This window comes from Kwoniella europaea, chromosome 1 (assembly GCF_036810445.1).
Source record: "Kwoniella europaea PYCC6329 chromosome 1, complete sequence".
NCBI lineage: Eukaryota > Fungi > Basidiomycota > Tremellomycetes > Tremellales > Cryptococcaceae > Kwoniella > Kwoniella europaea.
Window position 1 is genome coordinate 500,065 of NC_089487.1, and position 27,610 is coordinate 527,674.

Genomic DNA, 27,610 nt, shown 5'->3' on the forward strand with positions numbered 1-27,610 from the left:
CATCAATCTCTTGTAAACAACAACATCAACCATTGATAACATCACTTATTAGTCCATCTTCAATTCGGTACTAGAATCATCTCATTCATAACACCCTTTGCCATTCCAACACTAGCCACTGGGACGCACAGACTCAACCGCTCACTCCACTGTTATTACCCGGCATACATCACAAAGTTATATCATATTTACCTTGCCTCAACCATCGACGATCCATCTCTGGTCATACCACAAAAAGGAAGAATAGTTGGTTAGGACATTTATCATAGTGAGTGCTTATCATGTTCAAATCGGATGACCGGGGTAGATCCCGCATGATGAGCTGATGGAAGGTTGAATTTTATATCTTTGTCAGATCTTCCAATCAAACCACTTATCGAATTCATCCATACCTCATAAACAGACAGATAGATATACTCGAACGTCCTATCAATAAGCCTCCACTCGATCGAATTCCATAACCACTGAAAGATCGTATAGCGCAAAATTTAAAATGGGTAAATCACAATCCAAATTATCGGCTGATGATCTCGCCGACTTGCAGAAAAATACTTATTGTGAGTAGTAATCTTTGACCTGACCTGACTGCCGAATCAACTCGATGTGATGTAGGTATGAGGCTGACCGATGTTCTGGATACAGTCGACAAGAAGGTAAGCAATGTCGAGCTTATGAATATACATCGTTTCAAGCAAAGTGGAAACGAACTAGAAATGCTGACTTGGATGTTGGGACATAACCAACAATGGGATAATAGGAACTTCAACAATGGGTAAGTCAGCTTCTCTTCTGTGTTCCACGACGATATGAGCTGACAAGTCTGGTGTTTTGATAGTACAAAGGTTTCTTGAAGGATTGTCCAAGTGGTCAACTCAACAAGGAAGGTGAGTCTATCATCTCCACTCTTACTGGCACTTGAGAATGGGGAGCTCAGCATTTGGTCTTGTCGGTGTGATAGAATTCAAGAAAATCTATAAGCAGTTCTTCCCATTTGGTGATCCATCGCAATTCGCAGATTATGTGTTCAACGTATGTTCAAATCCTCTCTTCTCACTAGTCCAACCCAAGGGCGTGCTGATATGGTGAATTAGGTGTTTGACGAAGATAAGTCTGGCACAATCGAATTCAAAGTTAGTGTTATGCTATCCCTCGTCACGGGACAATATCTCGATAACTTAGTCTGACCTGATTCATGTGGTATCCAGGAGTTCATCTGTGCTCTGTCGGTTACATCCAGAGGAAGACTCGATGAAAAGCTCAAATGTGAGTGTTGACCCAGTCGAAGACGTCATTCTCTGATGAGTAAGAAAGGGAGAGCTGACTCTTATTGCGATCCCTCGCAGGGGCTTTCCAACTGTACGATATCAACCAAGATGGGTTCATCACCTATGACGAGATGTTACAAATCGTTAGATCAATCTATAAGATGACTGGTCAGATGGTACAGCTTCCAGAGGACGAGGATACACCCGAGAAGGTATGTTCGATGTTCATTATCTGTTATAGGCCCATTTCAAATCACATAAATCTCTCATAATGTATACCCTGCAACACGCACTTCAGGAGGTTTGGTAGTGCGAATGCTGATATGGTTGATCTCAACTCACATAGCGTGTCGATAAGATCTTCCGAAATATGGATTTGAACAAGGATGCTAAGCTGACTTATGAAGAGTTCAAGGAGGGATCGAAACAAGATCCAACTATCGTGCAGGTGAGTTGACCTTCTTCCTGTCAATCGACTGGAAGGCCGAGCTGGCAGGCGGTACGGGGCGAAGATATCAGGTCAATCATCAGAGAAGGAGAAGGAGGGCGTGCCGCTGGAGTAGAGTATAGAGAGGAATACCCGAGTGATCCACTCAGAAAGGCTGAATAACTGGGATATCACAATGATCAGAATGTGTAGAGGGGCAATCAACTGATCGTCCATGATGCTAACTATCTGACACTACCTCCATAGGCACTATCACTCTACGATGGTCTGGTATAGATGGTCGTTGCACTACTGTGAAGATTCAAGATAGAATGATTGATCGATCGTTTAGGAAAATGTACTACTATTTGTTACTGATATATGATATCTATGGATGCAATTGATATATATGATTGTTGCATACATTTTCATGATCATTTGAACCTTTTATATGAGTGAAATACAAAGTACCAATCAACAGGAAACATTGAAGCATTTACGGATCGAACAATATGTATGATTACCGTATGTAAGAAAGCAAACTCCAGGCATAAAAGACAAGAAACAAGGCTAGAAAGATGACAATACAGTTGAAAAGAGATTGATCTATCCCTGTAACATTGTAGATTACAAGAACACAGAAGTGAACGTGAGAAGAGGCATATTATCGGGACCTCGATTGGAGAATTCGACAGAAATATACTGATCTCTTGAGTATCGTCTACAGTACAGTTGATGAAAATGATTGTCAGTTCAATCCAACACTTTATGTTGAGCGGGACTTGACTCACTTGTTGTTGAAGATCCCATCAAAATCTGTATTCATCAAATCTCGATTATTCTTCACTCCATCAACGATCTTTTCCATATCCGCAACTTGCGTCTTATCTTGAGAAAATGATGAGCTGAGGATACTATTGAACATACTGTTGATCAATCGATCTCTGATCCCTGGATTCGGTTCTCTGTTCATCCTATGAATCCAAATCCTCAGTCAACGCGTCGTCCTGTCACCAAACGATTGCAATACAGTTTTATGTACAGGTAGGGCGTTCACTTACAGACAACATAGACTGAGAAGCACATCTTGTACAGTCAAAGGTTCCTTACTTCCTAGATAAGTCGTCTGGGCGATCTTCTGTCCATCAACATTAAAAGCGATTGATAACCATAATTGTTGAGTGGGTGGGTATGTAGCCATAGAATTTTCGATAAGGGGATGATCCCATAATGAACAGTAATAAGTTTTTTTCGACACTCTCCAATCACACAGATCTGAATCATCTTCCTTGTCAATCGTAAGAAGCGACAACTTTCGTAAGAGATTTATACCTTCTGGCGTGTGTGTATTTTGCAGATAAAGGATCGTATCGTTCAATCGATCAATCTTGATATCTTGTGAAAACGCTGACGATTTGACAGGATGGAATTGGAATAAAAAATTACAGAATTGCGTGAGGGTGACATTTCCGAATGCAATCGATAGAGTACCATAATTAACCAAGAAATCCTCTTTCAAATGTGAAATCGAGTACTTACCACTTCCAAAACCTAGGCGCAGTGATTTGCCACCCGCAACAGGTAATTGAAGTACTGTAAGCCGTACAGTCCATATTGCAGGTTGTGCTTTTCAAATTGCCACCTTGGCCGTCAGCTTTTGCAAGGTTAATTAAAATCCTGCAGCAAAGATAGATGTCCATGTGTCACTGACTTTCTGAAGGAGTATTGATCCTCGAAAGCCAATAGGTCACATCGCAAATCCATCTGTTGCAACGTGTGGCAGTTCGACTGGCCTTCTTATACCTAAACGTTTCCTTTGTAAACGATTCTACAGGGGTTGGAAGGGCGATCAGACGGAATTCGTATATCCCCTACCCACATCCTTTGATAACTCTATATCTCTCATAGAGTGAGCTGAGCATATATCTAGGAGGGTCAGGTTTGGTATGAAAAGCTATATTCACTTTTTGCCATCAGTACAGTACAGTACCATCGACTGTTTTTTGCCACTACAGTATAATACTTAGCAATCCGTATCGTGTTCTTTTAGCGTGGCATCATCCTCTTCTCATTCCCAAACATTACAATCGATAAGAACAGAAACGAGAAGCGACGTCCGAAAAGATGACATCGATCACTTCCCCTAATAAAATCACACCCCAAAGACCTGCTCATCCATCTTCCAACACCCATCCTAATCCTACACGTCGATCGACCATCGCTCCGTCAAGCAAGATAACCTCTCCTACACCTACCAACACCCTAATTTCTAGACCTATCGCTCCCATCGGTACTAACAAAAGAAACAATACCCTTCCCGCTAAAGTTTCCAGTCCAATTGGAGTTGGTGGCGGTGTACCCATCAATGCCGCAAAGGAGTTCATGCATATGAACAAAAACATCGGTCATGCTGCCACACCTGGAAATACTCTGAATAGTCTTGAACAAATCACAAATAGGATCGCCAATAATCTAGGTGGGATAGGGGAAATGGATGAAAATAGGATTGCACCTAGTTATGAGTGAGTCTGGCAGTTGCGAAATATGAGGTATAACCTGACATGATGCGATGATGGGATTGTAGGAGAAACTTCACGGCGGGACTTGGTGATTTAACGTAAGTTACAGTACTGTATTTCCGCCTATCTCTCTTCAGTATGTTCCAGGTCCTAACAGAATTTCATCAAATAGTCGTCGTCTCTCTTCTCCGAGTGTTGTAAAGTAAGTGGCCAGTCAACATACTAGTACCGCATGCCGATTCGTTATACTGACGATTTGTGGCTAGATCACCTGCAAGTCCTGTCATGTCCCCTACCGCACCATCAAGTATGATCTTCAACGAGCCTGGTAGCCTCCTGAAAAACAACGAATGGCCTACGTCGTTCTCCGATCTGGACGCCGCTACCAATTCGCTGAGATCAGATGGTATGTCAATTTATGAGGTATCTCTGTCGCATCACCACTGACGATTTTTGCTTTTCAAATGCTTCATATCCTAGGGACCGATCTGACTAAGAGATCCCCGGACAAGGAAGTTAAAGTTGAAGAGGGGAAGTAGTCACTGTGATTCGGGATCATAGGATGAACAGGGAGGTGTAAGTGCAGATCAATGGTTGAAGACATATAAAGGTAGACTCAGAATGCTTGATATCAGTCTAACGTGTGAGCTAAGTGTCATAAGGTTAGAACTGTACTCGAACAACGAAGTCGGATCGAATATGAATCTGACATGTAAATTTGATGAGAAATAGTCCCTATTTACCTGATAAAGTGTTTATTGCACTCTAGGATGTATGATGAATATGAATGCATCTGTCTAGAATTCCATGACTGTCTACCGTATGCCTTTCATCTCATGCGGAGCCTACAGTATACTTTAATGCACCACAACCGCTTTCCCCTCCTGATCTTCCCCACCGTTCTTGACTGGTTTATACAAACAGACAAAACCTATACCCCATAATGCCACCCAACCCATCTCGAAATAAAAACTCGCTTTTACATTATCGAAATTTTGCAAATTACCTTTGTGAATCGTGAATAAGCCAGCTTGTACCGAGAATGCGATAGCCGTTCCTGTCTGATAAGATACCTGAAGCAAGGCACCTGCTACGCCGCCTATAGAGGGTGGAACGGACATCATCGCTCCCGCACTATACAAGTAGACCAGTACATAGGTGAATAAGGAATCAGCTTGATGTAGAATAGAAGAGAATGAGATCGATGAAGAAAGTACAATATGCTTACTTATTGAGATTAAAGACCAACATCATACCCGTCGGACCAAAGATGAAAGCAGGAAACAGAAACTTCCAATAATTACTTCCCACCTGATCATCCGAAAAAACATACAATATATAACCTACTACACCCAATGTACAGCCTATCCCAACGACGATTCTAGGGTAATCGAAAGGCTTGGACCAAAAAGTCGTAATTAGCGATATAAGAGCTGGGAAAAACCCTTCGGGCAATACTCTCAAAGCTGCAATGATTGGTTTTTCATTTCGAGGAGGGGACATCCACCTTTCTAAGAATGGAAGGAAATTTGTAGACCACCAATGATATCCCAATAAACCCAAGAGGAGGTATAAAGTGAAATTTTCATGTTTCCATATTGATATTGGTAAAATTGCTTTTTCCTCTGGTAGGCGACTTTCGTATATCCACAGTGAAGGGAAGAGAAATAAGGAGATGATGAAGGGAACGATGAAAGATGGTTTGTTGAATCCTGATGATGCTCCCAGAGTCAAGCTGAGGATAAGAAGGAGGATAGCTACTAGCATGCTACAGTTGAAACGAACTGAGTGCATCAGTTTAAAGACTAACACAGTGCAATGGTTGAGCCCCACTCACATAGCACATCCTATGAGATCCAATCTACTTTTTTTATTTTTAACATCCGCCTCTTTACCTTGTACAGAAGGTATCCAGAACCATGATCCCAAACCTACCGGAAAGAGTATAACAGCGATTAATCTGAAGAACCATCTCCATGCGATCATCTGACCACTGGAGGGTATCAGTTGGAATACACCAGCTAGTAGATTTCCAGTTGTGTTGGCCAAAGCACCTGATATACCATAACATGCGAAAGCCTTATGGAGCTCGTGCGGTTCGAATATCGATACGATTAACCTAAAGGCGGAAGGGACAGAGGTGGCACCTGCTATACCTGATAACCCACGGAATACAAAGAAGCTGTATTTCTCCGGTAAGAACGATATGATCAAGCTCAACAGAGCCAATGCGAGCAAACCCGAATTGAATACTCTAGAGGCGGAGTACAGGTCGGATATCCTGCCCCAGAATAAGAGGGTGGAAGCGAAGGTGACGGTGTAAGAGGTGATGATCCAACTTTGCTGTGTGATGGATATGGATAAATCTTCGGAGATGAATTTGGCGAAGATGTAAAAAGCCGCTAAGCACCATTCTAAATTATATTCAATGACTGTTCAGCTGAGGTATGCATAGGAGAGAGATGGTTTTCTACAACTCTTCAATCCAATTCACTTACGATCGATGATCAACGATAGACTGAATACAGCTAACAAACTCCATTTTTTCCTTTGACTCATTGGGGTCTTTGGTCCATGACCAGTCTCGCTTGGCGCTTTGATATGTCTATTGTCATCTGCTATCTTCCTTTTCGGATGATCGGGCTGCCATATTTGGTTCACGGACTGGGAATTACTATCGACCATGGTGCTTTCGTCCAAATCGAGCGGTAATCTCGACCTCTTCTCGTTAGTGCCGGTATCCATTTGTTTATGTGTACTCTGCAAATTTTTTCGTCGACCTCAGTAGGTGAACTTAGTATATATCAGTAGAACAAAAGGCTGACACTTGACTCCGTCAAGTTATACATCTCCCAAACAAGGCTAATAGGCTAAATCACGCTTTGGATGATTCATCGTTCTCAACCACCTCCCTCTCTTCCTGAATCAACAATTCCATTGAGCTCCTGCTCCCTTACCCTCCACCGGGCGTGAAGAAAACAGACCTATTTGTCTCCAGCTGAACTCAATGGAAGGGAGAATATGGTAAAGATGATGAGCAGTATCAGATTCGATCAATCATAGACCTCCACTCATACACCACTCTCCTCCACTTTTGAAACCCACTTTTCTCAAACCCATGCATGCTCCACGCCATCGCGGCATGGGAATCTGGTTCCGTCGTTGTCCACTTGGTGGAGGATAAGAGGTGACTTGAAAGGGTAACTTATGTGGACGTATCCCAAGTTTCGTTAGGCTGTAGACGATCATATTGCTTCTTCACTACAGGTGGTCGCCTCATCCGCATTCGAGCAGTTCATGCATGTTCGTATATAGACTACTCTATCTATCATAGTATGATACAACAATACTGTAAACATCTGTCGTGTCCAGAAAATCCAAGATCTTCTCCACCTCTAGTTTATCCATCTGCCAAGTTCCTATTCCTCTTTGATAGGATACCTAGTCCTAACTCTCATTCCAGCCTCATGCAACGCAAAGAACATTGGACCCATCCTTTCCAACTCATCTTCGGGTTTCTCATCTGTCGAATAGATAAAGGCTTCCCGGACAGTAACGAGATTAGCCTGCATCTCCTCGACCTTCCATAATGGTATAGCCGATAGGATCTCTTCTATCCTATCTAATTCCGTTGGTGCGATCCGAACCGAGAACTTAGACCAATCCAAGAACGATGCGAAAGGGTAATGGGATCCTTCAGCGATAAGAACGGGTATACATCCTGAGAATATCGCATCGTTGGTTCTAGGTGACCAGCCTATAAAATGACCATCGAGATTAGATTAGCTCCGCCTATCATTTCAATTCCCTGCAACAGCCCAAAACCAAAATCACTTACCAGCTATACCTCTAGGCTGAGGACAGAATCTCGCATCATTCAGATCATTCATATAATCCCAATTTTCAAAACTGCTTTGAGGACCTTTCCCTTCAATCAACTCCTTCTCACCTGCTCCACCTCTATCACAAGTCAATCTCAATCTATCTGATTTACCTGTACCCCAGTATGTCCCAGACCAAGTGAGGAGGTGCGATCTTTCCCTGACCGGTTTGATATGTTGAACATCTGGGAAATGATCTCTGAGATTGATCGATTGACAGGTTCTAGCTGGAATCACGACGTCCTGGTGGGGTCGATAACACGGTGAATCGTAATCTCCCATGACGGACCATACCAATACGTTGTTCAGTATCCAATCGGGATACAAAGGTTGCTCTCTAGCTGACCATATTTCCCTACAATATCAAGACTTATCAGCCTTGGTCCAACAGTCTCTTCAATGCGGTGAAAGACACATACCAAGAGAAAGCCACGCATATCCCCCAATCATGAGTCAACACTAACGCCATTGTTTTCTCACCCGATTTCACACCTGGTATATTCTCCATCGCATGGTGTATCCCATCATGTAAGAGGAATTTGGTTCCTTTACATTGTTGATAAACCGGTATTACCACCAATTCAGCCTCTTCAGCTGAGACCTGCATATGTCTAAGCGCTTTGTACATGATCGAATCGGCCGAGAAGCAATGTTTAGTCTGCAATTTATGACAATCTGACGCTTCGATCTCGTCTTGACCTTTATATCCATCCGCTACGTGTACTTTGATGAAATCCGGGTTGATCATCAAAGCGTCCCTCGCCTGAGGCAAGAGTATATCCCTCCAGTCGGTTTTGTTCACGCTGTTCACCAAGATTGAGGAGTACCCGGCTAATAATCCTAAATGAGATTTCGTATTTGAACTGATTTCGAAAGTGACAACGGGATAGAGCGATAAGATTGGGTTTTCTCTTTTCGGTTGACAGTGATCCGCTTGAACGCATTTACACGTGCCCGTCTGAACGCAGATCGCAGGTGAGTTGCAATCGTTGTAACATGCAGGTAGATCTTTCATCGCCCATGAATGAGGTGAAATCTTGGTATTCACTCCGTGTTCTCCTTTCCACACGTGTGCTTCCTGATCATTCTCCACTTTGTTTACAGCTTGTTTCGCAGCGGACAGTCGATCGAAGTTGTACATCACCGCTTGCTCTGCCTGACCGCAAAGGTGAAGTCGTCGAGAGGAGTTGAATGGAATCTGACCGGTGGAACCGAATCGCATGTCCGCGGACTCATAGTCATCTAGCAATAATGGCCAGTCACCCTCGGATGGACAGCAGAGTACGTTCATCCGCATATCGAAGTGGGGGTCAATCCATCGGGTGGTGGGCTCGAGAGTAAAGCAGGTGGAGGAATCGGTGGTGTTGGAAAGGGCATGGATTTGTTTGCCGGTATCGGGTATGAGAAGACGAAGGTAAGATGCGTGTCTGTTCACCTGTAACGAACTGGGTCAGTACCACGGGTCGGATGCCAGATGCTATCGACTGACTCACTTCTATGTCAAATTCGATCTGTCCATCCATTGTATTTCTGTCAAACAGTTCCAATCCAACTTCCTCCGTCTCTCCATTCTTCCTATATCCCAAATAACCCATCCCCTTTTCTTCCTCGAACACTACTCTAACTGTTCTTTCCTTCTTCATCCCTCCCAGGACTTTATGCACGATGAACACACTTTGGTTCCAGTTCATCGCCGTGACCTTCTGTCCATCTGCCGTACAATGTTGCCCATCTTCACACTTGACATGATGCAACCATCCTTCATGATCAAACGCCAAGTTTACCGTGCACTTATCCAACTTGCTCAAATCTTTATTCCTCTCATCTTCTACGAAATGATCGATCAGGTAATTATCCTCCGTGGGAAAATCTGGTGTAGGTGAACAATGCGACTGATGCCATCTCCTTGAATATTCAGCTATCTCCTCTGATAGTTCCTGTAAAGCCAAACCCAATCCTACCGGAGCGGATATCTCAGGCTCCCAACCCAACACCTCACTTGCTAGACCCCTTGAAAAATCAGGTAAGAGCGTAGAATGCTTATCACCAATATCTCTAAGGGGTGACATTGATCGAGTTTCCGTACGAACTAATTCAACGATATCTTGAGGTTGCCATCTCTTTCCATAAACCAGATTGAATTCTTCAACTTCAGTCCTTACTCCGAATTTTGAGTTATCTTCTACACGAGATACAGCTTTGAGAATACCTTTTATGGCATCATCGATATGTAGTAGATCTAACGAGGGAGTATCAGAGTTGTACTGGATAGGTAAACTCGTAAGTGCGTTGGTAAGTAAAGAAGGGATGAACGATTCAGGTATAGAATTGTAATGTGGATAACCATATACTTCTGAGAATCTAAGTATCATCCCATAAAGAGGTGTTTCTCTAATAACATTTTTAATAGTTTCTTCTAAGGCTTTTTCAGCGGCAAGCTTGGTTCTTCCCAAAGCAGATTTCGGATTTTTACCACTAACTTCGCTGACACCTTCTTCTTGAGGGTACACCTCCATAGTTGAAGCGAGGATGATCCAAGGTGTTTTAGTCTGTCCCCATACCCTCTTTTTGTTCTTGGTTATGGTTTTCTCGATTTGGTCTAGCACCGCTTTGGTACCTCCCACATTGACCTCGTGACATTCGTTCTCCTTGGGTTCACACCACGAATTAAGCGAAACAGAGGCGAGATGGATTACCCCATCAAATGAGGTAGAAGAGAAGAGATAGGATAGTGCTGAGGAAGAAGGAAGTATGGATTCTCGGTGATATATAACCGATTTAGAAAAAGTGGAAGGTCGAGGGGCAATGTCTATAGCGTGTATCGCATATTCTTGGCTTAGCGTTGGGATGAGCGACTGGCCTGGACAGGAGCGGGCATTAAGGTTAGCTGGAGTGATGACTATCATAAGAGAGTATAGATCTATTGGTGATAACCGCGAGAACCCTCCTACTCACCTATTTGGCCCGCACCACCTGTAATCAACAATGTCCTCCTCTTATCCTGCTTCCACCCTAACCAATCCCCCATACCAGGTCTCCACTTCTCCTCTTCTTCATCCAGCTTCGATACACCGGCCAGACCTTCCCACGGACTATGTGTCGTCCCTCCTGTGACCCTTATCGGTCGATTCGACTGAGTAGCAAGGTCGATCCATTGATGGTACAACAAACCAAAGAGCGGTATGAGGATGATGAGTGCGAGGTAACGTGGTTTGTGCAGTATACCCGATATTAGCTGTTCGAGTGATGGTGGCATGTTTTCGTGAAGGGGGTACTATCGATACAGTAAGTGTTGAGTGGTACAAGGTGACGTTGATGTGATTTTGCTGCTGAGAAGGATAAGAGATGCAACTGGATGACTGAGATGGGTATATATATGGTAAAGGCAAGACGTTGAAGACGGAAAGCGAGTCGTGTGAAAGCCAAAGGAATGGTGTCGTGGTCGGTGTCGTTATCGTCGTTACTTGGTCTGTGCTGTATTGGTAATGATCATCTTGTTGATGATGTTGGCATGGAAGAAACAACAAGTTTTCTGGAAGTACAATTTGTAAGTTACGTTGCAAAGTAAATTACCCTTAGCGTGTTTTTATCGTTTTAGCTCATTTAACCTTGATCAGTCCTGATCTAATCGGAGTTGTGAAGGACGGAGCCGCTCTGCTGTGTGTCTCTTCTCCGCTTGTACTAACACTGATTGCATGCATCTGTCAACGATTCACTTGACCACCTCCACCCAACATGTCACATCAAGGAATGATATGAGTATCAGAGGCGTTTTCAAGCTTCTTCTCAGGGGGTTGTCATCCTATTCTCATAATACACTGGAATAAGGGTAACTCGACAGTCTACTCGGTCGTTCCTGGTTTCATATTCAAGTATGAAAAAGCATTGTGTGTTTCCAATTCATTCCTGTCCACGTTTCAAGATTGAAATGCGAGAGAGAAAAAAGCCTACAACAGAATATCTCGATCACTCACTTCCACCTATACAATCAACTCTCCGTCTTAACCACCGAAATGCAGAGACCCGTCTCACAACGATGCAGCACAGCACGGACTGACTGTATGGCGTCTTCTCCTTTGCATATTGGATATCCAAAATACAACACACGACTGGACGACGCAGAAGATGGTTGAAACAACGGCAATTCAACATACGAAGGATATGTTGCGATGTACATGGAGTATGATCAGAAGGTCATATGAGCTCCCTTGCCATGCAGTAGATTGATCACAGTGGGGATAATCTGATTGATCGTCGACATTGCAAAATCAAAAGTAGCCATCAATTGATTGATTGATTGATACGTTAGACGAGTCAGTGAAGTGAGACCTTCTGATGGGATACGATTGACTCTGGCCGAGACGATCGGAAACACGGGACACAGGTACGTATTGATTCTTTGAACGGTATGCAATGGTACTCTGAACTCATGCCTGGATGTACAGTTCTTGCTAAACGATATCAACGTATAAAGCATGTCATCGAAAATGAAGTTCTGTGTCTTGTCCCACCCACAACTGCATCGCATCAACACGCACGAGCCTGTGCATCCCACCCATCAATCAACCAGACACAACACCTCCTTTCGACGAGAACAAGGATATCACCGTCTTTACTGTCTTTACTGTCCGCCATTCTGTGCCTTTGACAGGCGCACATACACATACACACCATCATCCCATCATCCCATCAAATCATCAAACTCGACCTCACTCCTTTCTTCTCGGTATACACACATCCGTATAACTCACATCAACGCGTATCTGCCAAGATGACACCTTTCACTCCTGAAATCCAATACTCTCGACTACCCACTTCTTCACCTTCACCCACGTCCACCTTGATCTCATCCCCTCAATCATCTCGATCCAACTCACCTTCACCATACTCACTGAAGAGTTCCCCGCCTATAACCATGTCATCCTCTAAACGAATCCGTATTCGACCGATACAGGGGTTTTTGATCATATCCGTCTTGGCTATATGTGTATTACCTTTCCTGCATTACAAACGAGAAGAGGTCAGAGGGCATTTTCAATCGAATTATCTCAAGATTGACCTCTCTCAACAGCATATCCCAGTCGCTTCAGGAGGGATATCAGATCATCTCAACATCCCTCTAACGTTGGAAGCAAGATTACATCACCTACTTTCCAAACCCGCTTTATACCAATGGGAAGCAGAGTTGCCCAATCGACATGCCTGTCCGTTTTATACCTTTTCGAGAAATACGTATTTCTTCCATGATGGGAAGCCCGAACAGTGGGAGAAGATCGATCCGACGGAGATCAGAAGGTATAGGTCCAAGATTGTAGATTACCTCAGGACGGTAGAGAGGGAAGGTGGTCAGCTGGTATGGGATAAATCGATGGAGAAGGATGTCTTACCAGAAGACAGCAGAGGGATCATTCTCACAGGTGGTGAAGGTGTATGTCCCTCTTTCTCGTGGTTTCTGTGAAATTCGAGCTGACGATATGAGTTATTTGATCGTAGAAAACATTAGCAAGATTGAAAATCTCTTGACACATGTTACGAAATGTCCTTCATTCCACCTTACCTATCGAAGTTTACCATTTCCCAGATGAACTTCAGGATCCGATCGAAAGATCTAAATTGGAGAATGAGTATGATGTGAGATTAAAGGAAGTAGGAGGTAAATCACCTAATGGGAAAAGCTGGCATATCAAAAATTCAGCTTTCTTGGCTAGCAACTTTACGGAGTTCGTTTATATGGATAGTGTGAGTGGGATTGTCCATGTCTGTCCACCAACCAGAAGATGTATGCTGGATCACGCTAATCTCTCTCAATAGGATAACATACCTCTAATCGATCCAAGAACACTATTCGATTCCATAGAGTACAAGCAGAGTGGGAGTGTCTTCTGGGCAGATCTCAATAAAGATCATCGTGAGTGTGATATTCCGATTTCTCAAGGCTACTCATGTCGTGAATCACTCTTGAATGCTTTTCATGCTGACATCGTTGTCCTACTGTAGCCGACAACGCGATCTTCCGTATCGTAGGTAGAACATGCACCGACGAACATTGGCCTGCGGAAGCTGGTCAACTACTCTTTGACAAGAGGGGGAACAATGGATTGAACTTGGCAATCTTACATCTATCGAATCACATGATGACAAATCCTGATATGTATGGGTTTTTGAGTTATGGGGATAAAGATACTTTTGTGAGTGGTCCATCCAATAAATCTTCACGATACTGTATCTGGCCATGTATATTTCCTCTTCATTCGAGATGACCGCCATAAAAGCCTCACCGAGCTGACTTGGACCTTTCTCTTCGGTCTACTAGAGATACTCTTTCTACGCTTTGGGTCTTCCATACCAGCAAGCACCCAAGATATTCGCTACGACCGGTGGATATCAGACTCAGAACGGAGAGAGTTCATTGGATTTCTGTGGTCACTCGAGTGAGTACTGTAATCACTTGGACTGTAACAATCTACTTTATGGTCTGGTCAATACTAACTTGTAAACTTTCTAGTGATCCAATGGGGTCTTACTCCTCTCTCAGCCCGACACGACCCCTCATACCACCCACCACCAGCATTTTTACATACCATCTTAGCAAAACACCGATCAAACCTCCAACCATCAAAGTTATTCTCTCACATCAAACGTCCTCGTCTGGACGGCATCTCCGATCCTCTCTTGGTGAGGACATTATACGAATTCACAGGTGATTGTTTTGCCTTGACTCTGAAGGGACCTGACGGTGCGCCTGGGGTGGAAAATTCAATGATGGATGGTCAAGGGGTAGATACGTATCCTCTCCAGGATGTATTGGGCGATGGACATGTTTGGAGGGAGGTAGAGAGATTGAGTGAGGAGTTTGTAAAGATCAATCAGAATAATTAGGTGGGGTAAGGGGCTAGGAACATGCGGACGGAGAGAGAGAGTCAATCTTCATCTCATGAAATTACAATGGACAATATCACACATCAAATTTTCAACGAAAATCGCTATAACATCATATGATCTCTTTCATTATATCTGCATCTCTTGTATAATTAGATTGTATAATACCATACTTGATTGTAAAGTAAAATATCATACTCTTATATATACAGTATATCGTTGCATCTCATCTCATCTCTTCATATATGACATAAAATATGTGAAAAAACTACATACACATATTCACACTACAATACATATAGTAAAGTATACTCAAATTTCATCAGAGATTCAGAAAAGAAATATGTAATACACAATACAAATCTAATGCGATGGTCAAATCATCAGGCATATTTCATCGTAAAACCTCTTTCTCTTTCCCTTTCCAGCCTGTCCTTACCAGACCCAAACTACCTACTCTCTGCCTTTCCTCTCTCACCCACTGATTTCTCCTCTCATCCTTATTCTTAGCTTCCTCATCGTCCTGAGCTCCCATCAACCCACAATTCCAATTCTTGTTATCTTCTTCTTCCATATCAACCTCGACTTCTTGAGTTTGTTCTCTTCGGACATTCGTTCTGAACCGTTCAGGTGATTGAATTTCTGCAGGTGATAACAATCCTGATCCTAAACCTGCTAGAGGTTTGGAGCTTGACGCTCTATTTCTCAACATCAAGTCGTTCGCAGATGATGGCGAGATGGTAGATCTCATTCTCTTTCGTAAGGGTTTGTGATCCTGTTCTTCACGTTCAGGCGATTTAGGAGTGAATGGGTTGAATCCAGCGTGAGTGTGAGGTTTGGGAGTAGGTGCTTGTGGTGTAGCCCCGGGTGTGGGGAATCCGAATGTATCACCAGATGGAGGTGCGAGGTATTGTTGAGGTATATTCGAACTAGCTTGATTCATCCACTGCTGTTGTTGCTGTTGCTGTTGTGCTTGAGTAAACATCTTTTGACTAGGTACGTTCATACCCCACTGAGCTTGAGGGAATTGAAATCCCTGATTGAATTGAGGATAGTACCCCATTGGCATACCGATATTGAAAGGCATGGCTTGCTGTTGCATCATCATATTAGCGTACATGTTCTGAGCTTGCGCGTTAAGTTGGGCTTGTAAGTTGGGATCGCCGTTCGGGGTAATTCCCATCGTAGGGGTTGTATTCCATTGCTGTTGAGACTGAGGCCGTGGGAGTGGATGAGGTTGCACTGGTGTGGGTTTCCGTACTTTGATAATAGGTGGATTAATCTTCTTATCCTGCTGCTTGTCCTTAGCTTCATCCTCTGTTATGTTATCCCACAGATCAACTACCTTGCCCACTCCCATTCTTACCTTCCTTCTCTTCTCAGCGGCCTTTCTTCGTAAGTTAAGATAGTTGTGACACGCTTTACCCAATGGTACCATATCGTCTCCCTCTGCAAGTGCTCTTCGAGATACTCTTCTCTTCGAAGATGATGCTTGGGCTTGAGCTTGAGGGGGTATTTGTGGCTGGGTGATTCTTGACAGGGCAGTAGGCATAGGTACATCAACATCTGACATCCCACTATGACCCGCCAACTGCTGTAATAGCGACGAAGCGTTCGAGGGCGTGACTTGTTCTCTGTCAGGCAGAGCATGTGGCCAGCTGACTCCATTCGCTTGAAGTTGACTTTCAGCAGTACGAGGATCGATCGACATAGGCTGTGGAGACCATGAGGGTTCTCTACCTTGAGGCAATTGGTTGATATTCGATAGTCCTGGTCCTCCTTCGTTGGAGGTAGGCGATGACAGGACTTCGGAAGTACGCAGTAATGGTGCAATAGGTGCGAAGAGGAAGGTATCTAATCCGAACATGGACTGTTGAGGCATCATAGGTTGGTTCATGAACTGCTGAGGGAATTGCATATTCTGAAGAGGGAAGTTATAGGGATTACCAAAACTCGACACCGTGGGAGGTCCAGCTGGCTGTACTGGCGGAGAAGGTCGAGGAGTTGCGTTGGAGCGTTGATAATCCCTTTGCTTCGGTGTAGATGATCTTTCCCTTTTGATCTGTTTCTCCCTCTCCTTCACCCTCATCCTATTCACTTTACTCCTTGGGATCTGTCGAATCGTCCTCACGCTCCCAGACTCAGATACGTACCCTCCTTCACGGAAGATGCGAGTGCCATCGCTGATCGAGGACTGAGAAGGAGCCTTTCTTGCAGGTGGAACAAAGGTGAATGGGACTTGGTTGGTCTGACCGATGAATAATGGTCGATCAGGTGAATGAGCGCGTTTCTTGGGTTTGCCAGAGTTCCGTGATGCTGATGCGCAAGGTGTAACGAGGGTGCGGGTCTGTTGAGATGTCAGGACATCGTATAATCGGACGGTTGGGGAGTGCATCTGACGATGGATATTTTCAATAAAAAGGCGACTCACCGCAGGGGTCTCCCTCATTTCACTCTCCTGATCAGCTTCGTCCGCATCCGTCCCATCACTCCAGAAACCAGAGATAGCATCTGAGACCACATCCCACGCTGGGCCTTCTTCTGTCGCTGGTCCACTGGCTTCCTTGGCATCTTCAAAATCGGGGAATGGCGTGGGTCGTCGCCCTACTACACCATAAAGATGGGGCGAAGTTGGCCGAGGAGTATCATCGCGGTGGGGTATCCCAGGAGCAAAAGGCGGTTCATCGTGTATACTGGGTGGTGCTTTGGGGAAAGGATTCGCTTGAGTAGGGGTGAGTGGTTCCGGTGGATCATCGTGAGAATCGGGTGAGTCGAAATCACCTCGTTGATAAGATGAGACGAAAGCGTAGATAAGCAGGTTGTTCTCATCTTGATTGGGATCCTACAAGTAGCCGTAGTCAGACATCACCTCCTCACCAATTCAGATTGGAGAGAACTTACATCTTCGTCCAACTCCCCATCCGCTGATATCTTTCCCACCTGTTTCGTCAACCCGAGCAACTCCCTATTATCTTTTCCTATCCTATTCGATGAATGAGACATGATCTCCCATTCACTCGATTCTTCACCTGACTTCTTCAGTTTCAAAACATGCAGTTTCTTCACCCTCTTCCTCTCTTTCTCCTCCCTAGGTACCAACGGGTACGGAATGGGTGGAAAAGCAGGTTCGACTTTCCTCCAATCATGTTTGAACAGTGGGAAATCAGCGATAGAAGCGGGTGGTAATGGTACAGATACCTCATGAGATACTGTTGGTAAGACCGGAGCGGAAAGTGTAGGTGAATTGGGAGGTAAGATTACTTGAGGTCGAGTGATGACGAATGGTAAAGGGTAAGGAGCATGTAAGACTGCTCGAGCAGGTCGATGATCCTCTGGTGCTGCTTTGGGCATGGTGGCGTATCAGCTGTACAGTACGACAACGGAGGTAACAATGTGACGAAAGGAATGAATGAGGACCATAAAGTCGTTGAATATATATCAAAAAGATGAAACGCTCACCATGTACTTATGTTATTGTTCTGATCCTACTCAGAAGCATGCTTGATGGTGAAGGATGGGTACAGTCCGACGAGGTGGTGAAGTGTAAGCGTGTTTCCAAGATGGGTACAGTGGGGATGTACATGTACGTTTACATGTACACATCAGATTGATCAAAGAGTGTTTTGGCTGCCGAGTGCAAAGAATGATGGTGGGATGGTGGAGGTCAAACCCCTTGACGATCTCTGTCTGAACGAGAAGTATGCCGCAGCTATTTGCAAATTGGCTATGCAGGCATTCATGTGATCACAGATGAATATAGACATCATCAAGCAAAGAAGTAGACCGAATGCATGGATTGCCATTTACAAGATGATCCTACTGCTATATGGCCGATTGTCTCTACGCTACGCTAACTTGAGGCAGTCATTGCATGACTTCATATGTTCGATTATCTTCTCCTTCACGTAAAACCTTTCCTGACAGAATGCGCCTGGACAGGCAAACATGACGGCAAGTTTGGGACGAGACCTCATCGCTTCTTTCCTTGTCCTTTCGTACAGACAGGCGGACCTGTGTCGCTCCAACAGGTGCTGTTTTTTGAAGGCTTTGTCGCACCATCCGACACCGCAATGGGATGTCTCGGGATCATGAGGTTTACTTTGGTGACTGGCCCATGTTGCTGGACGACTCTTCTGTACAGAACAGCCGGTATGCCAGCAGGGATAATGGAGATCAACAACGCGCAAAGATCTTGCAGCGGCAGCGGGTTCGCCAGCTTCTGCTTGCGAGATCTAAGCAGTGCATTCGAAAATCAGCATCAGCAAAAAGTCTGCGGTCTCCATAATCTTCCAGATATGCTCACCATACACCAGAAGTCAGCCAACATTCCACCAAAGACGTCAGTGGATAGGTCGTCATTTTGAGGCAAGATGCTCTTGGGTTTGTTTGCTGGAAGTTTCCGTTCGGTCGATTTCTTCGCTTGAGGCAAGATGCTCTTGGCTTTATTTGCTGGAAGTTTTCGTTCGGTCGATTTCTTCGCTTCGAATTTCGCACGCTGTCTTTCGATCTTCGCTTCGTCGAGTACAAATTGTGTTGCCGTTATGGCAGCCAGCTTGGCGATTAGTTTCCCAGTTGTGCAATGCCTATATAACGAACACAATACCTCGAAACTCTTTGGGCAGATGGGGAGTTGACTGAACAGGTTAAATTTGTGATTAGGCGCCCATGGAAACGAACGAGCGGACAGCGTTTTGAACTCCCAAAGTTCATAGGATAATCGGAAGTGTCGCTAGGCAGCCAAAAGTGAGCTTCGCTCGAAAATGGACAAGGACACACTCACAAGATCTTGTACCTTTGGGATCAAAGGGATGTACCAATGACTTTGTGAAAATAGAACAATGAATATGCATCTCATCTTTTGGGACCAGGTCGACGAATGAGACAAAGGATGAATATGCAATGAGCCATCGATCTGTAAAGGCATCTGGATGTTAGTAGGAAATGAGATTGAGGAGTCAAAAGCCAAAGCTCACAGCGTCATATGAGAGCAGAACTACGATGATATCCACAGCTTCGGAGAGCGCCAAAATGCAGTGGTAATCAGTCAATGTGCGGTCCGCTGAGAGCACGTGAAAGAAGAGGAGGGGGGCGGGGCAGAGGTGAAGACAGTTAGCATGGTTCACCAGCCCTCACCGTATCAGTGTCACTCACGATCTCTGAGTTTGGAAACCTGTCTGTTCATTTCCCCGGGTTTTTGCAGCCGATTCAATATGTCATGAGTCTGCGAAACGTGTCAGCAAAGAAGCCTCCAAGCGTATTTGCCGGACTCACCTTGTTCTTGAGACAGTCATAGGTCCATCCCAAGTCCCAAGACTCCAGGCATACTGCGACTGCACTAAGTGGTTGTCAGCGAGCTTGTACAATCAGCACCCAACGTCCAGAAATGTTTGCTATTCACCGGTAAAACGTATCCTCTAGGCGATCTCATCAGCTACTTCCTCGTTCATGTAAAACTCACCGTCGCCAGAAATCGGCTCCGCTCGTAGGTTGAGAGACCAAGCGATCTGAACAACAGCTTCCCATTCTTTTATAAGGTGCGGAAATGAATCTAGGAGTGGTGAATAAGATGAGGACGACATGAAGCGAAAAGATGGGGTTTGTGAGACACGAGTGAGACGGTTATAGGATACATACCTATCTTACGAGCGTACCATACTGATATATATAATCTGACGTCGAGGCTTGAGGAAAGCTTGGATCTCCTACTTTAAGGTATCACTCAACGATACAAAATGTCGCAACGCTATTGATTGTTGGATGAGATTAAGCACCAGTTCGTGTACCTCCACCGGATCCCGGCTCCACGCCCTCCTACGGCTGCGGTACACATGCCTTTTGCATATAGACCATACCTGCTTTGTCGCATCCACGAAACATCCACGAAAGGTGATGTAGAGTATACCCACACCGTTTCGTGCATGTCAGACAGTCAGTGCGTACAGGAGAACAAAGTCAATCAAGTGGCATCGCATATGCGTCGATTAAAAGCTGTTGGTGACATATGCATCGGAAAAACAAGATAGGACGGAATTGATATTTATGCGGCGGAAGGACAACTCGTACCCAACGTTTATGCTGTGACATCATCACCCATAAGCATATGATGTTGCGTATGCGAGTCCAGTTCCTGTTTCCCGTGTAAAGGCTAGGAACACCAGATACATCTCTTAAAGCCACCTCTCCAGGTCCAATGGTCACCTGTCTTTAGGTGATTTTTGAATCCGGCTGTATTGGTAAATCTTTTCCCGCATGTCGAACCGTCATTCCCTGGTGCTTGGCACAAGAACGCTTTTCCGTGATTTGAATCGGATTTGCAATGTTGATCGAGAGCTTTCATTGTTGTGAATCTTTTTGGGCACCGGAAGCACCTGTAGGGCTCGATGAGTGCAACATCGAGATGATGCAGTCTTATATGCTTCTTCATCTCTTCATGATCCCTGAAAGTTCTCACACAATCGTTGTATCCACATATCCAGATGGCATTTGGGTTGCTGTAGTCTATCACACTTGGTGAGTTCCCGACTGGAATTAGACTGTCAAGTTCGTTACCACTTGGCATGAGTGAAGTGGCTGGAGCTGTCTGATCCGCGATGACATCGTCATGCTCACAGCTATATGGATCAAACCCGGACTCTGCCGGACTGCCGAGATCTTGGGCAGGCTGACGAACGAGGCTGTTGGGAGGATGGATGTAAGGGATAATGCGGTGACGCAGGATGGCAGCGTATGGCTCTGTATCGACATAATACTGCGGACAAGGGAAGATGATGCTTGAGCGATCGAGTAAGCTGGAAGGATGTATGGATTTTGACTAGTAGCATAGTTAGAAATTGTCCTGATCAAAGGAAAGGCTATGTTTCAGACAACTCACTGCAGAGGGTCGTAACAGATAATGTCTCTTCTCCCTATGACAATACCCTATGGCCATTGAGGGAGTTTCTTCAAAATCCCCAAAAGCGTAATACGCGCTGGTGATGCATCCCGTGGTGGTATCGGTCGCTCCCTGCGCTGGCAGATCAGGTACATATATCAGACACTCTATCTGTCTACTCACAATTGTGCTTATAAGGATGAGGTGCACGCGCGTGACGCCAGCGACCACCTGCAATACTTGATCGGAGTGTGGAGGTTCTGTAACTTATTGCTTCAATCAGTACTCGGAGCGAGATGATCTAGTTACAAACTCACCTAATTCGGTCGACTCGCTCGGCTCCGGCCACTCATCGGGTCTTAGTGGATGAATATAAACATCGCGTAGGTTCTTGATAGTCTATGCCTCCATCATTAGTAGCTGATTCGTATCTTGAGGAAAACCTTGCTTACTGCTTTTTTGAGATTCGCTATGATGTCTTCACTACTATACGCTATCAGGCCCTGCCAAACACAACTGAACAAGCTTCAGCACTGATCATCGATCTGAATGGCCTTACCCACCGGAAAAGCGAATCTATGCGTAACAGGTGTCAGTAGTTTCCCAGCACCCGACCCTGCCAATACTCACCCGCTGGCGAACCATCAAAGTCTACCAAGGTGTGGTCGATCCGATCAGCAGCCGCGTGCAGCAAAGGCTGTGTAGTGATGATATGACCCTCACCCATGTTGTGATTTTCATACGGTAGGGAGACTGGAAGAAGACGTGTTGGCAATGATGGAAATTGACTGGATACGTTGTGCGACCAGTCGTATTCCTCTTCAGGGTCATCTGGTAGACACACAGACACACCTTCGTTAGTGAAACAGTATTTGTTGTGTTAGCCCCTATATTCTCCTTCCGGCTGTGCATACGTGGAAATGACCTTCATCCTGCCAAACCAATATATACCGATTATCAATACCAAATTTACAATATCTCCCTTCGAATGTCATAATACAGTAAGACAAATCGAAGAGCTATGCTTGATATCAACCGTTACATCCTTCCCGCGGATATGTGGGACAACAGCATCAGGCACCTCATTCACGCCATCAACAGCATACATGCTCCTCGTACAATCCGCCATTTACACGAAGTTTTCAATGACAACGTTGACTTTTTCTCAGTCGCCCATCATATTCACGGTGCTCTTACCCTTCACGTCCAGCGAGAACTTGCAAGCTTAGCGGAAAATAAAGATATGGATGGATCGTATAGCGCGAAGCTCGAAAATAGATCTCTACCCTCAGTATTAGCATGGAGATCAATAGAAGCTGCGTTAGGTCCGTTGACGAAAGAAAGTGTCAATGACCATTATACTTGGACATGGTTCGAGACAGTCAGCATGCTACGAGATAAACTTGTTAATCAGGACACATTGTGGGTCAATGACTCCAGAACGAGTGAGATAATAGGTGAGTTCAGCACATACTCAACTTGAGGTTCATTCGTTGATTATTTTTCGTCCAGAAAGCTGCGAGGTGGCAGTGGTGCCCAGCGCTCGACACGCACTCAACCAACCTTTCAAATTTATGGAAGCTTCCAACGGCAATGCCCACTTTGACAAATCATTTGAGCAGACTGTCGGTGGCTTCATCGGTGACGCGGCAAACAAAGCAGAATCAGCGTCTGACCACGAAGATTTCCTGCATTCCCTACAAAATACGTTACCCATCAACGATGATCTGACGGATCCAAAAGTTACCGAATACTATGGATATATGCGAAGGTCGCTGAAGGCATTGTGAGTGTTCAGTACCTCAAAGTGCTTCGCCTGACTGATCCAAAGTTTAGTTCCCTCGCTTACACACACATCCCGAATATGCCTCTCGAGCATTATCACACGTCAGAAGAATGTTTAGAAGCCCTTCACAAGAAGATGGTACGAGCCTACGTCATGAAGAATGGCTATTCCTTAACGAAGGCCAAATTGTATGCCGAAGCTATGACCCAAGCGCTTGGCTTAAGAGACATGGATACCCGAAGGCTGCAGCTTTTGGTTTTGGCACCCTACACCACAAATCCAGAGGCTTTCTGGGATCGAGCTGGCATGCTGACAAAGCGCATAAGCCATACTGATGGAGAAGTCTGGAACAAGCAAATGGGTATCTGTTATGTGAAATTCTTCACCATATCAACAAGAAAAGTCCGGAATCTTGTTCACGAACGCCCCTCCAGAAATGCAATCACCCGCGCTCGTCTTCCTCCTCTGTTGACTCGAGAGCCATGCTTGGATGAAAGAGCTCAGTCATTCATCCAGAATGTCTTGAAGATTGATTACAACGAAACCGAAATCTCGATCAACCAAAGCGGAATCTACAAGCAAGTCGCCCGAAAAAGACTCGCTCTTGAAATAGAAGAGCTCAATCAATTAGCGAGAGATATCCATCGTGAAGAAACCAAACCACCTCGTACGTGGATAGAGTTATTATACTCAGCTCAGGGAAAGCAGAACGCGAGGTATTATGTTATACTACAATATAGGGAAATTGAGAGAATACTAGGGTGTTCTTCTTCAGAGGCTCGGGGAGTCAGTGAATGCGGACTGTTTGGACTTTTAGAAGGAGCAGCAAATATGAATGTGGCTGCTCTTGGAGATGCAAAAACCAGATTCGACGTGCACAACCTACAAGAAACCTTGCTTGGCCTGTTAGCGAAGGAGAACCTTTTCGTTGATCCGCACGATATATCGACTCTTGACCTGCTTGTACGAAGCGGGTACTCTGGTTAGTGGCCTATTCTCAGCGGCTGACGGTGCTGACAAATGTGGGACTCCTCGTCAGGTGGCCCTTTCGATGCATATCTGAAAGAATCATCTAAAAATGGATTCTACTCAGTCAGACTGAATGAAGCGTTCGACATTAAGGTCGTTCCGGATCCCCAAGATGGTACACCTCGATTCCGTGGGATATGGTGCTTTACTCAGATCAGGAATCAATATCTCAGACTTATCCCTCTCAGCCCTGGGTCGGATGATGATCAATATGTCGGGAGCTTCAGACTGACTTCCCCTTACCGAGATTCAGTGTTTTCTCCTCGATCAGGCCACACCAAGCTCAAGTAAGTTGTATGCAGGATGACACAGTCTGAGTTTACTACACTATTTTCAGGGTAATTCTTTGTCCTCATCCTTACCTTGACAATCATTTGGCACTTCGAGCTGTCACCACATTCAGAGGAGGACAGGTGGATTGGGTTTCAACGCTCATGAGTGAGAATACCAGAGGTAGCGAAATCCCCTCGTATCCCACGTTCATTGGTTCTATCAAGGCATTCCCGGTCCTGGCTGTTGGTAGGTCTTGTGGACTGGGTCCACATCCATGGCACGTTACGGTGCGATCCAACTCGTAAATGCATTGAGCTGAAGCTGGGTAATAGCCTCTAGACCTAATTCCACGCTATCGAACACTCGAACGACAACATGCGATCTTACTATGAACATGCGCACTGAAGATTCTGAGTCGGTTCGGCAGATAGGCGATCAAGATGCGCAGCTCAACTTCCTCGATCAGCTCAGTACTATAAATTCGAAAATGGAGTTCATCGCGCTGATGAACCGCATTCTTAAAGAGAAGAATTGCCTTACTTCTTCCGAGCGGCTTCTACAGGTTGTCGCAGGGATATCACTGGAAGAAGGATGGACGAAAGCTGAAAGTAGCTCGTCCAACATCCGCGGGGCGCTATCGGCATTGGACTGGCTAGATAAACAACGGATTGGCGCAGCCTCTTTCTCCAAAGAATCAAGAGAAGAAATATATGCCAAGGCTCTGCAAGTAAGCTACGAAACTGACTTTGCGGGACCTCGAGAAAAATCTGACCTGAACTTCATAGCATTGGATCTCATCGATATCGGAAGACCACAAAACATGGGGCGTCCCGATGCAAGGCGCCGCAGTCGGAACTTCCGTTACCTCTTCAGACCGAAGCTTTAACCATCTTGTCCTTTTGCCAATCTCCCGACTTCAAAGCGCGAAAGCCAAGGTGCAATCAGAAGAAGCTCTAGCAGCCAGAGTGGATCAGCGAGGTGAGTCTGCGCATGCTGAATGAGTATGTCTGAGCTCATCAACCTCATCCAGCTTCGAGAGGGAACGTTCAATGGCTCGCCTTTCTAGACACCGAAGACATAACCCCGAACGAGGATCATAGTGGTTCCGATAGACGTGGCTGGTGTGCTCGACCATATAAATGTAGATTCTGCAATTTGTCATTATCCAGTGTGTCTCTCATGACCGAACACCACATGGCACATCACAAAGCAAAGCCCCAGTTCGAATGTAACAGGTGCGATTCTTTCAAGACCTCGATCAGCACCGAGATCGTAAAGCATATCAAGAAGATGCATCACGATCTAGCTCCTCAAGGACAACAACGATCGGAATCTGCGGAAGAGAGCTCGACTACACGAGGTGTAGAAATGGCGACTTCAGGTGTTCAATCGGAGACGCAATCATTCGCTTGTCCATACCCTACTTGCGACAAGGCTTTCAGAACAAAGTCCGCTCTCACTGATCATATCGATATTAGATGCCAGCACACCAATACGACTATCGAGATAGCATGCCCCTTTTGTGGGGAGGTATCCACATCTATCAATGGGCGCAGGACACACATTGGCAAAGGTAGTGAACGATGTGTCAAATTCTTCTTAGGAAAATCAGCCAAAACTGATGCTGAATAGATTTATGGCAGTGATTGTACCAATGTATGAATGTCTGTTTTGGCGGTCGCGCAGCGCTGTTCTAGATCGGTCGCAAACCCGTTGCCTTGTATACAGTTCAAGTTGATACCCTGAGTTGTTAGAGCACCGCCGAATTTTGCAAGAAGATAATGATGGATCAGGACAACGGTGAAATCGATTAAGCTCACTGGAGTAGGTAACTACATGAACCACCTCTTGATGTCGTTGAAAAGATCCGAACAACGTCGATGCACGATGGGTAGGATATATAAGCAAATTGGGGACTCAGTCAGATAGATGGAGGTCTGCCATTGGAATATGAATGATCTAGGACGTGCTTTATGCGATCGGATTGTCCTAAACTCAGACATACTGAAAAAGGAGCTTGAGTCTCATCCACATGAGTCTCGTCTCATGTACTCACATCATGCTGCCGCCTTGAAGTTCGCTTACCGTCCACCAGAAACTCCTGGTTGATTTCGAAATCATACAGTGATGCATGTCCATTATACTTGCAATTGCATAAGATTAGGTTATATGTATGAGGGGATCCACCATTATTATTGACTCGATTTACTATGTATTGCACCAAAAATTAGCACCCAGCGATCATTCTCATCAAATTATCACGAAGCAAGAGAGATTCATCATGGATCAAAAGATGATGGTTGACTTAGGCTCAGGAATCCAGCTCTACTACCATGAGCCGAATAGCCTCATCCATAGAGAATGAGCAAGACGAAGAAACAATCCTAGAAAGAAGTCAAACGAGATCATACTGATGAAGAATACCTGGTCAAGCAGTATTTCAGCACTGGCAGTCAGTAAGGAGGTGACCGCTGATGTTCCCGCCGAGAGGCGACCGCAAACTGGAGGCTTTTTCTTACCATTCGACAAGCTTCTTGAACGACTTAGCCTTTCAACTACAAGCAATGGGCGCTTTTCCGATGGTTAGCAGCCTTCCGTATCTCCTCCATTGCTATTCTTATTACCTCACTGCGCCACTGATGCCAATGTGAGGCACTGAAGGTGATTTTCTTCAACTTCA

The 27,610-nt window shown here is 45.0% G+C and overlaps 11 protein-coding genes across 11 annotated transcripts; 5 read left to right on the forward strand and 6 right to left on the reverse strand.

The window, feature by feature from the left end:
* Positions 1–493: 493 nt before the first annotated feature.
* Positions 494–1,989, forward strand: V865_000184 (calcium-binding protein NCS-1; the record flags this gene model as incomplete). The annotated part of the gene is made up of 10 exons (XM_066224016.1): positions 494–557; positions 643–653; positions 758–772; positions 836–884; positions 959–1,029; positions 1,092–1,130; positions 1,206–1,263; positions 1,344–1,477; positions 1,612–1,713; positions 1,960–1,989. 10 exons carry the CDS (start codon positions 494–496, stop codon positions 1,987–1,989), a joined length of 573 nt encoding a protein of 190 aa, XP_066080113.1.
* A 330-nt stretch (positions 1,990–2,319) lies between these two features.
* Positions 2,320–2,893, reverse strand: V865_000185 (uncharacterized protein; the record flags this gene model as incomplete). Its single annotated transcript, XM_066224017.1, has 3 exons — positions 2,320–2,413; positions 2,484–2,666; positions 2,754–2,893. 3 exons carry the CDS (start codon positions 2,891–2,893, stop codon positions 2,320–2,322), a joined length of 417 nt encoding a protein of 138 aa, XP_066080114.1.
* Positions 2,894–3,816: 923 nt separating this feature from the next.
* On the forward strand, positions 3,817–4,750 carry V865_000186 (uncharacterized protein; the record flags this gene model as incomplete). The annotated part of the gene is made up of 5 exons (XM_066224018.1): positions 3,817–4,214; positions 4,277–4,309; positions 4,384–4,413; positions 4,478–4,617; positions 4,692–4,750. 5 exons carry the CDS (start codon positions 3,817–3,819, stop codon positions 4,748–4,750), a joined length of 660 nt encoding a protein of 219 aa, XP_066080115.1.
* Positions 4,751–5,068: 318 nt separating this feature from the next.
* On the reverse strand, positions 5,069–6,896 carry V865_000187 (uncharacterized protein; the record flags this gene model as incomplete). The annotated part of the gene is made up of 4 exons (XM_066224019.1): positions 5,069–5,345; positions 5,440–5,979; positions 6,049–6,625; positions 6,710–6,896. The coding sequence occupies 4 exons, from the start codon at positions 6,894–6,896 to the stop codon at positions 5,069–5,071; spliced, it is 1,581 nt and encodes a 526-aa protein (XP_066080116.1).
* Positions 6,897–7,630: 734 nt separating this feature from the next.
* Positions 7,631–11,348, reverse strand: V865_000188 (uncharacterized protein; the record flags this gene model as incomplete). The annotated part of the gene is made up of 5 exons (XM_066224020.1): positions 7,631–7,968; positions 8,050–8,447; positions 8,512–9,527; positions 9,586–10,952; positions 11,048–11,348. 5 exons carry the CDS (start codon positions 11,346–11,348, stop codon positions 7,631–7,633), a joined length of 3,420 nt encoding a protein of 1,139 aa, XP_066080117.1.
* Positions 11,349–12,863: 1,515 nt separating this feature from the next.
* On the forward strand, positions 12,864–13,615 carry V865_000189 (uncharacterized protein; the record flags this gene model as incomplete). Its single annotated transcript, XM_066224021.1, has 2 exons — positions 12,864–13,520; positions 13,586–13,615. 2 exons carry the CDS (start codon positions 12,864–12,866, stop codon positions 13,613–13,615), a joined length of 687 nt encoding a protein of 228 aa, XP_066080118.1.
* Positions 13,616–13,822: 207 nt separating this feature from the next.
* On the forward strand, positions 13,823–14,971 carry V865_000190 (uncharacterized protein; the record flags this gene model as incomplete). Its single annotated transcript, XM_066224022.1, has 5 exons — positions 13,823–13,831; positions 13,904–14,000; positions 14,090–14,280; positions 14,406–14,523; positions 14,598–14,971. 5 exons carry the CDS (start codon positions 13,823–13,825, stop codon positions 14,969–14,971), a joined length of 789 nt encoding a protein of 262 aa, XP_066080119.1.
* Positions 14,972–15,365: 394 nt separating this feature from the next.
* Positions 15,366–18,322, reverse strand: V865_000191 (uncharacterized protein; the record flags this gene model as incomplete). The annotated part of the gene is made up of 3 exons (XM_066224023.1): positions 15,366–17,318; positions 17,403–17,813; positions 17,873–18,322. The coding sequence occupies 3 exons, from the start codon at positions 18,320–18,322 to the stop codon at positions 15,366–15,368; spliced, it is 2,814 nt and encodes a 937-aa protein (XP_066080120.1).
* Positions 18,323–18,816: 494 nt separating this feature from the next.
* Positions 18,817–20,494, reverse strand: V865_000192 (uncharacterized protein; the record flags this gene model as incomplete). Its single annotated transcript, XM_066224024.1, has 7 exons — positions 18,817–19,203; positions 19,275–19,700; positions 19,752–19,883; positions 19,945–20,030; positions 20,123–20,192; positions 20,243–20,306; positions 20,430–20,494. The coding sequence occupies 7 exons, from the start codon at positions 20,492–20,494 to the stop codon at positions 18,817–18,819; spliced, it is 1,230 nt and encodes a 409-aa protein (XP_066080121.1).
* Positions 20,495–21,794: 1,300 nt separating this feature from the next.
* V865_000193 (uncharacterized protein) lies at positions 21,795–22,569 on the reverse strand (the record flags this gene model as incomplete). The annotated part of the gene is made up of 6 exons (XM_066224025.1): positions 21,795–21,974; positions 22,026–22,102; positions 22,160–22,241; positions 22,295–22,358; positions 22,406–22,418; positions 22,473–22,569. The coding sequence occupies 6 exons, from the start codon at positions 22,567–22,569 to the stop codon at positions 21,795–21,797; spliced, it is 513 nt and encodes a 170-aa protein (XP_066080122.1).
* A 516-nt stretch (positions 22,570–23,085) lies between these two features.
* Positions 23,086–26,562, forward strand: V865_000194 (uncharacterized protein; the record flags this gene model as incomplete). Its single annotated transcript, XM_066224026.1, has 8 exons — positions 23,086–23,299; positions 23,355–23,628; positions 23,679–24,610; positions 24,668–24,944; positions 24,995–25,176; positions 25,263–25,657; positions 25,716–25,908; positions 25,961–26,562. 8 exons carry the CDS (start codon positions 23,086–23,088, stop codon positions 26,560–26,562), a joined length of 3,069 nt encoding a protein of 1,022 aa, XP_066080123.1.
* Between the last annotated feature and the right edge of the window lie 1,048 nt (positions 26,563–27,610).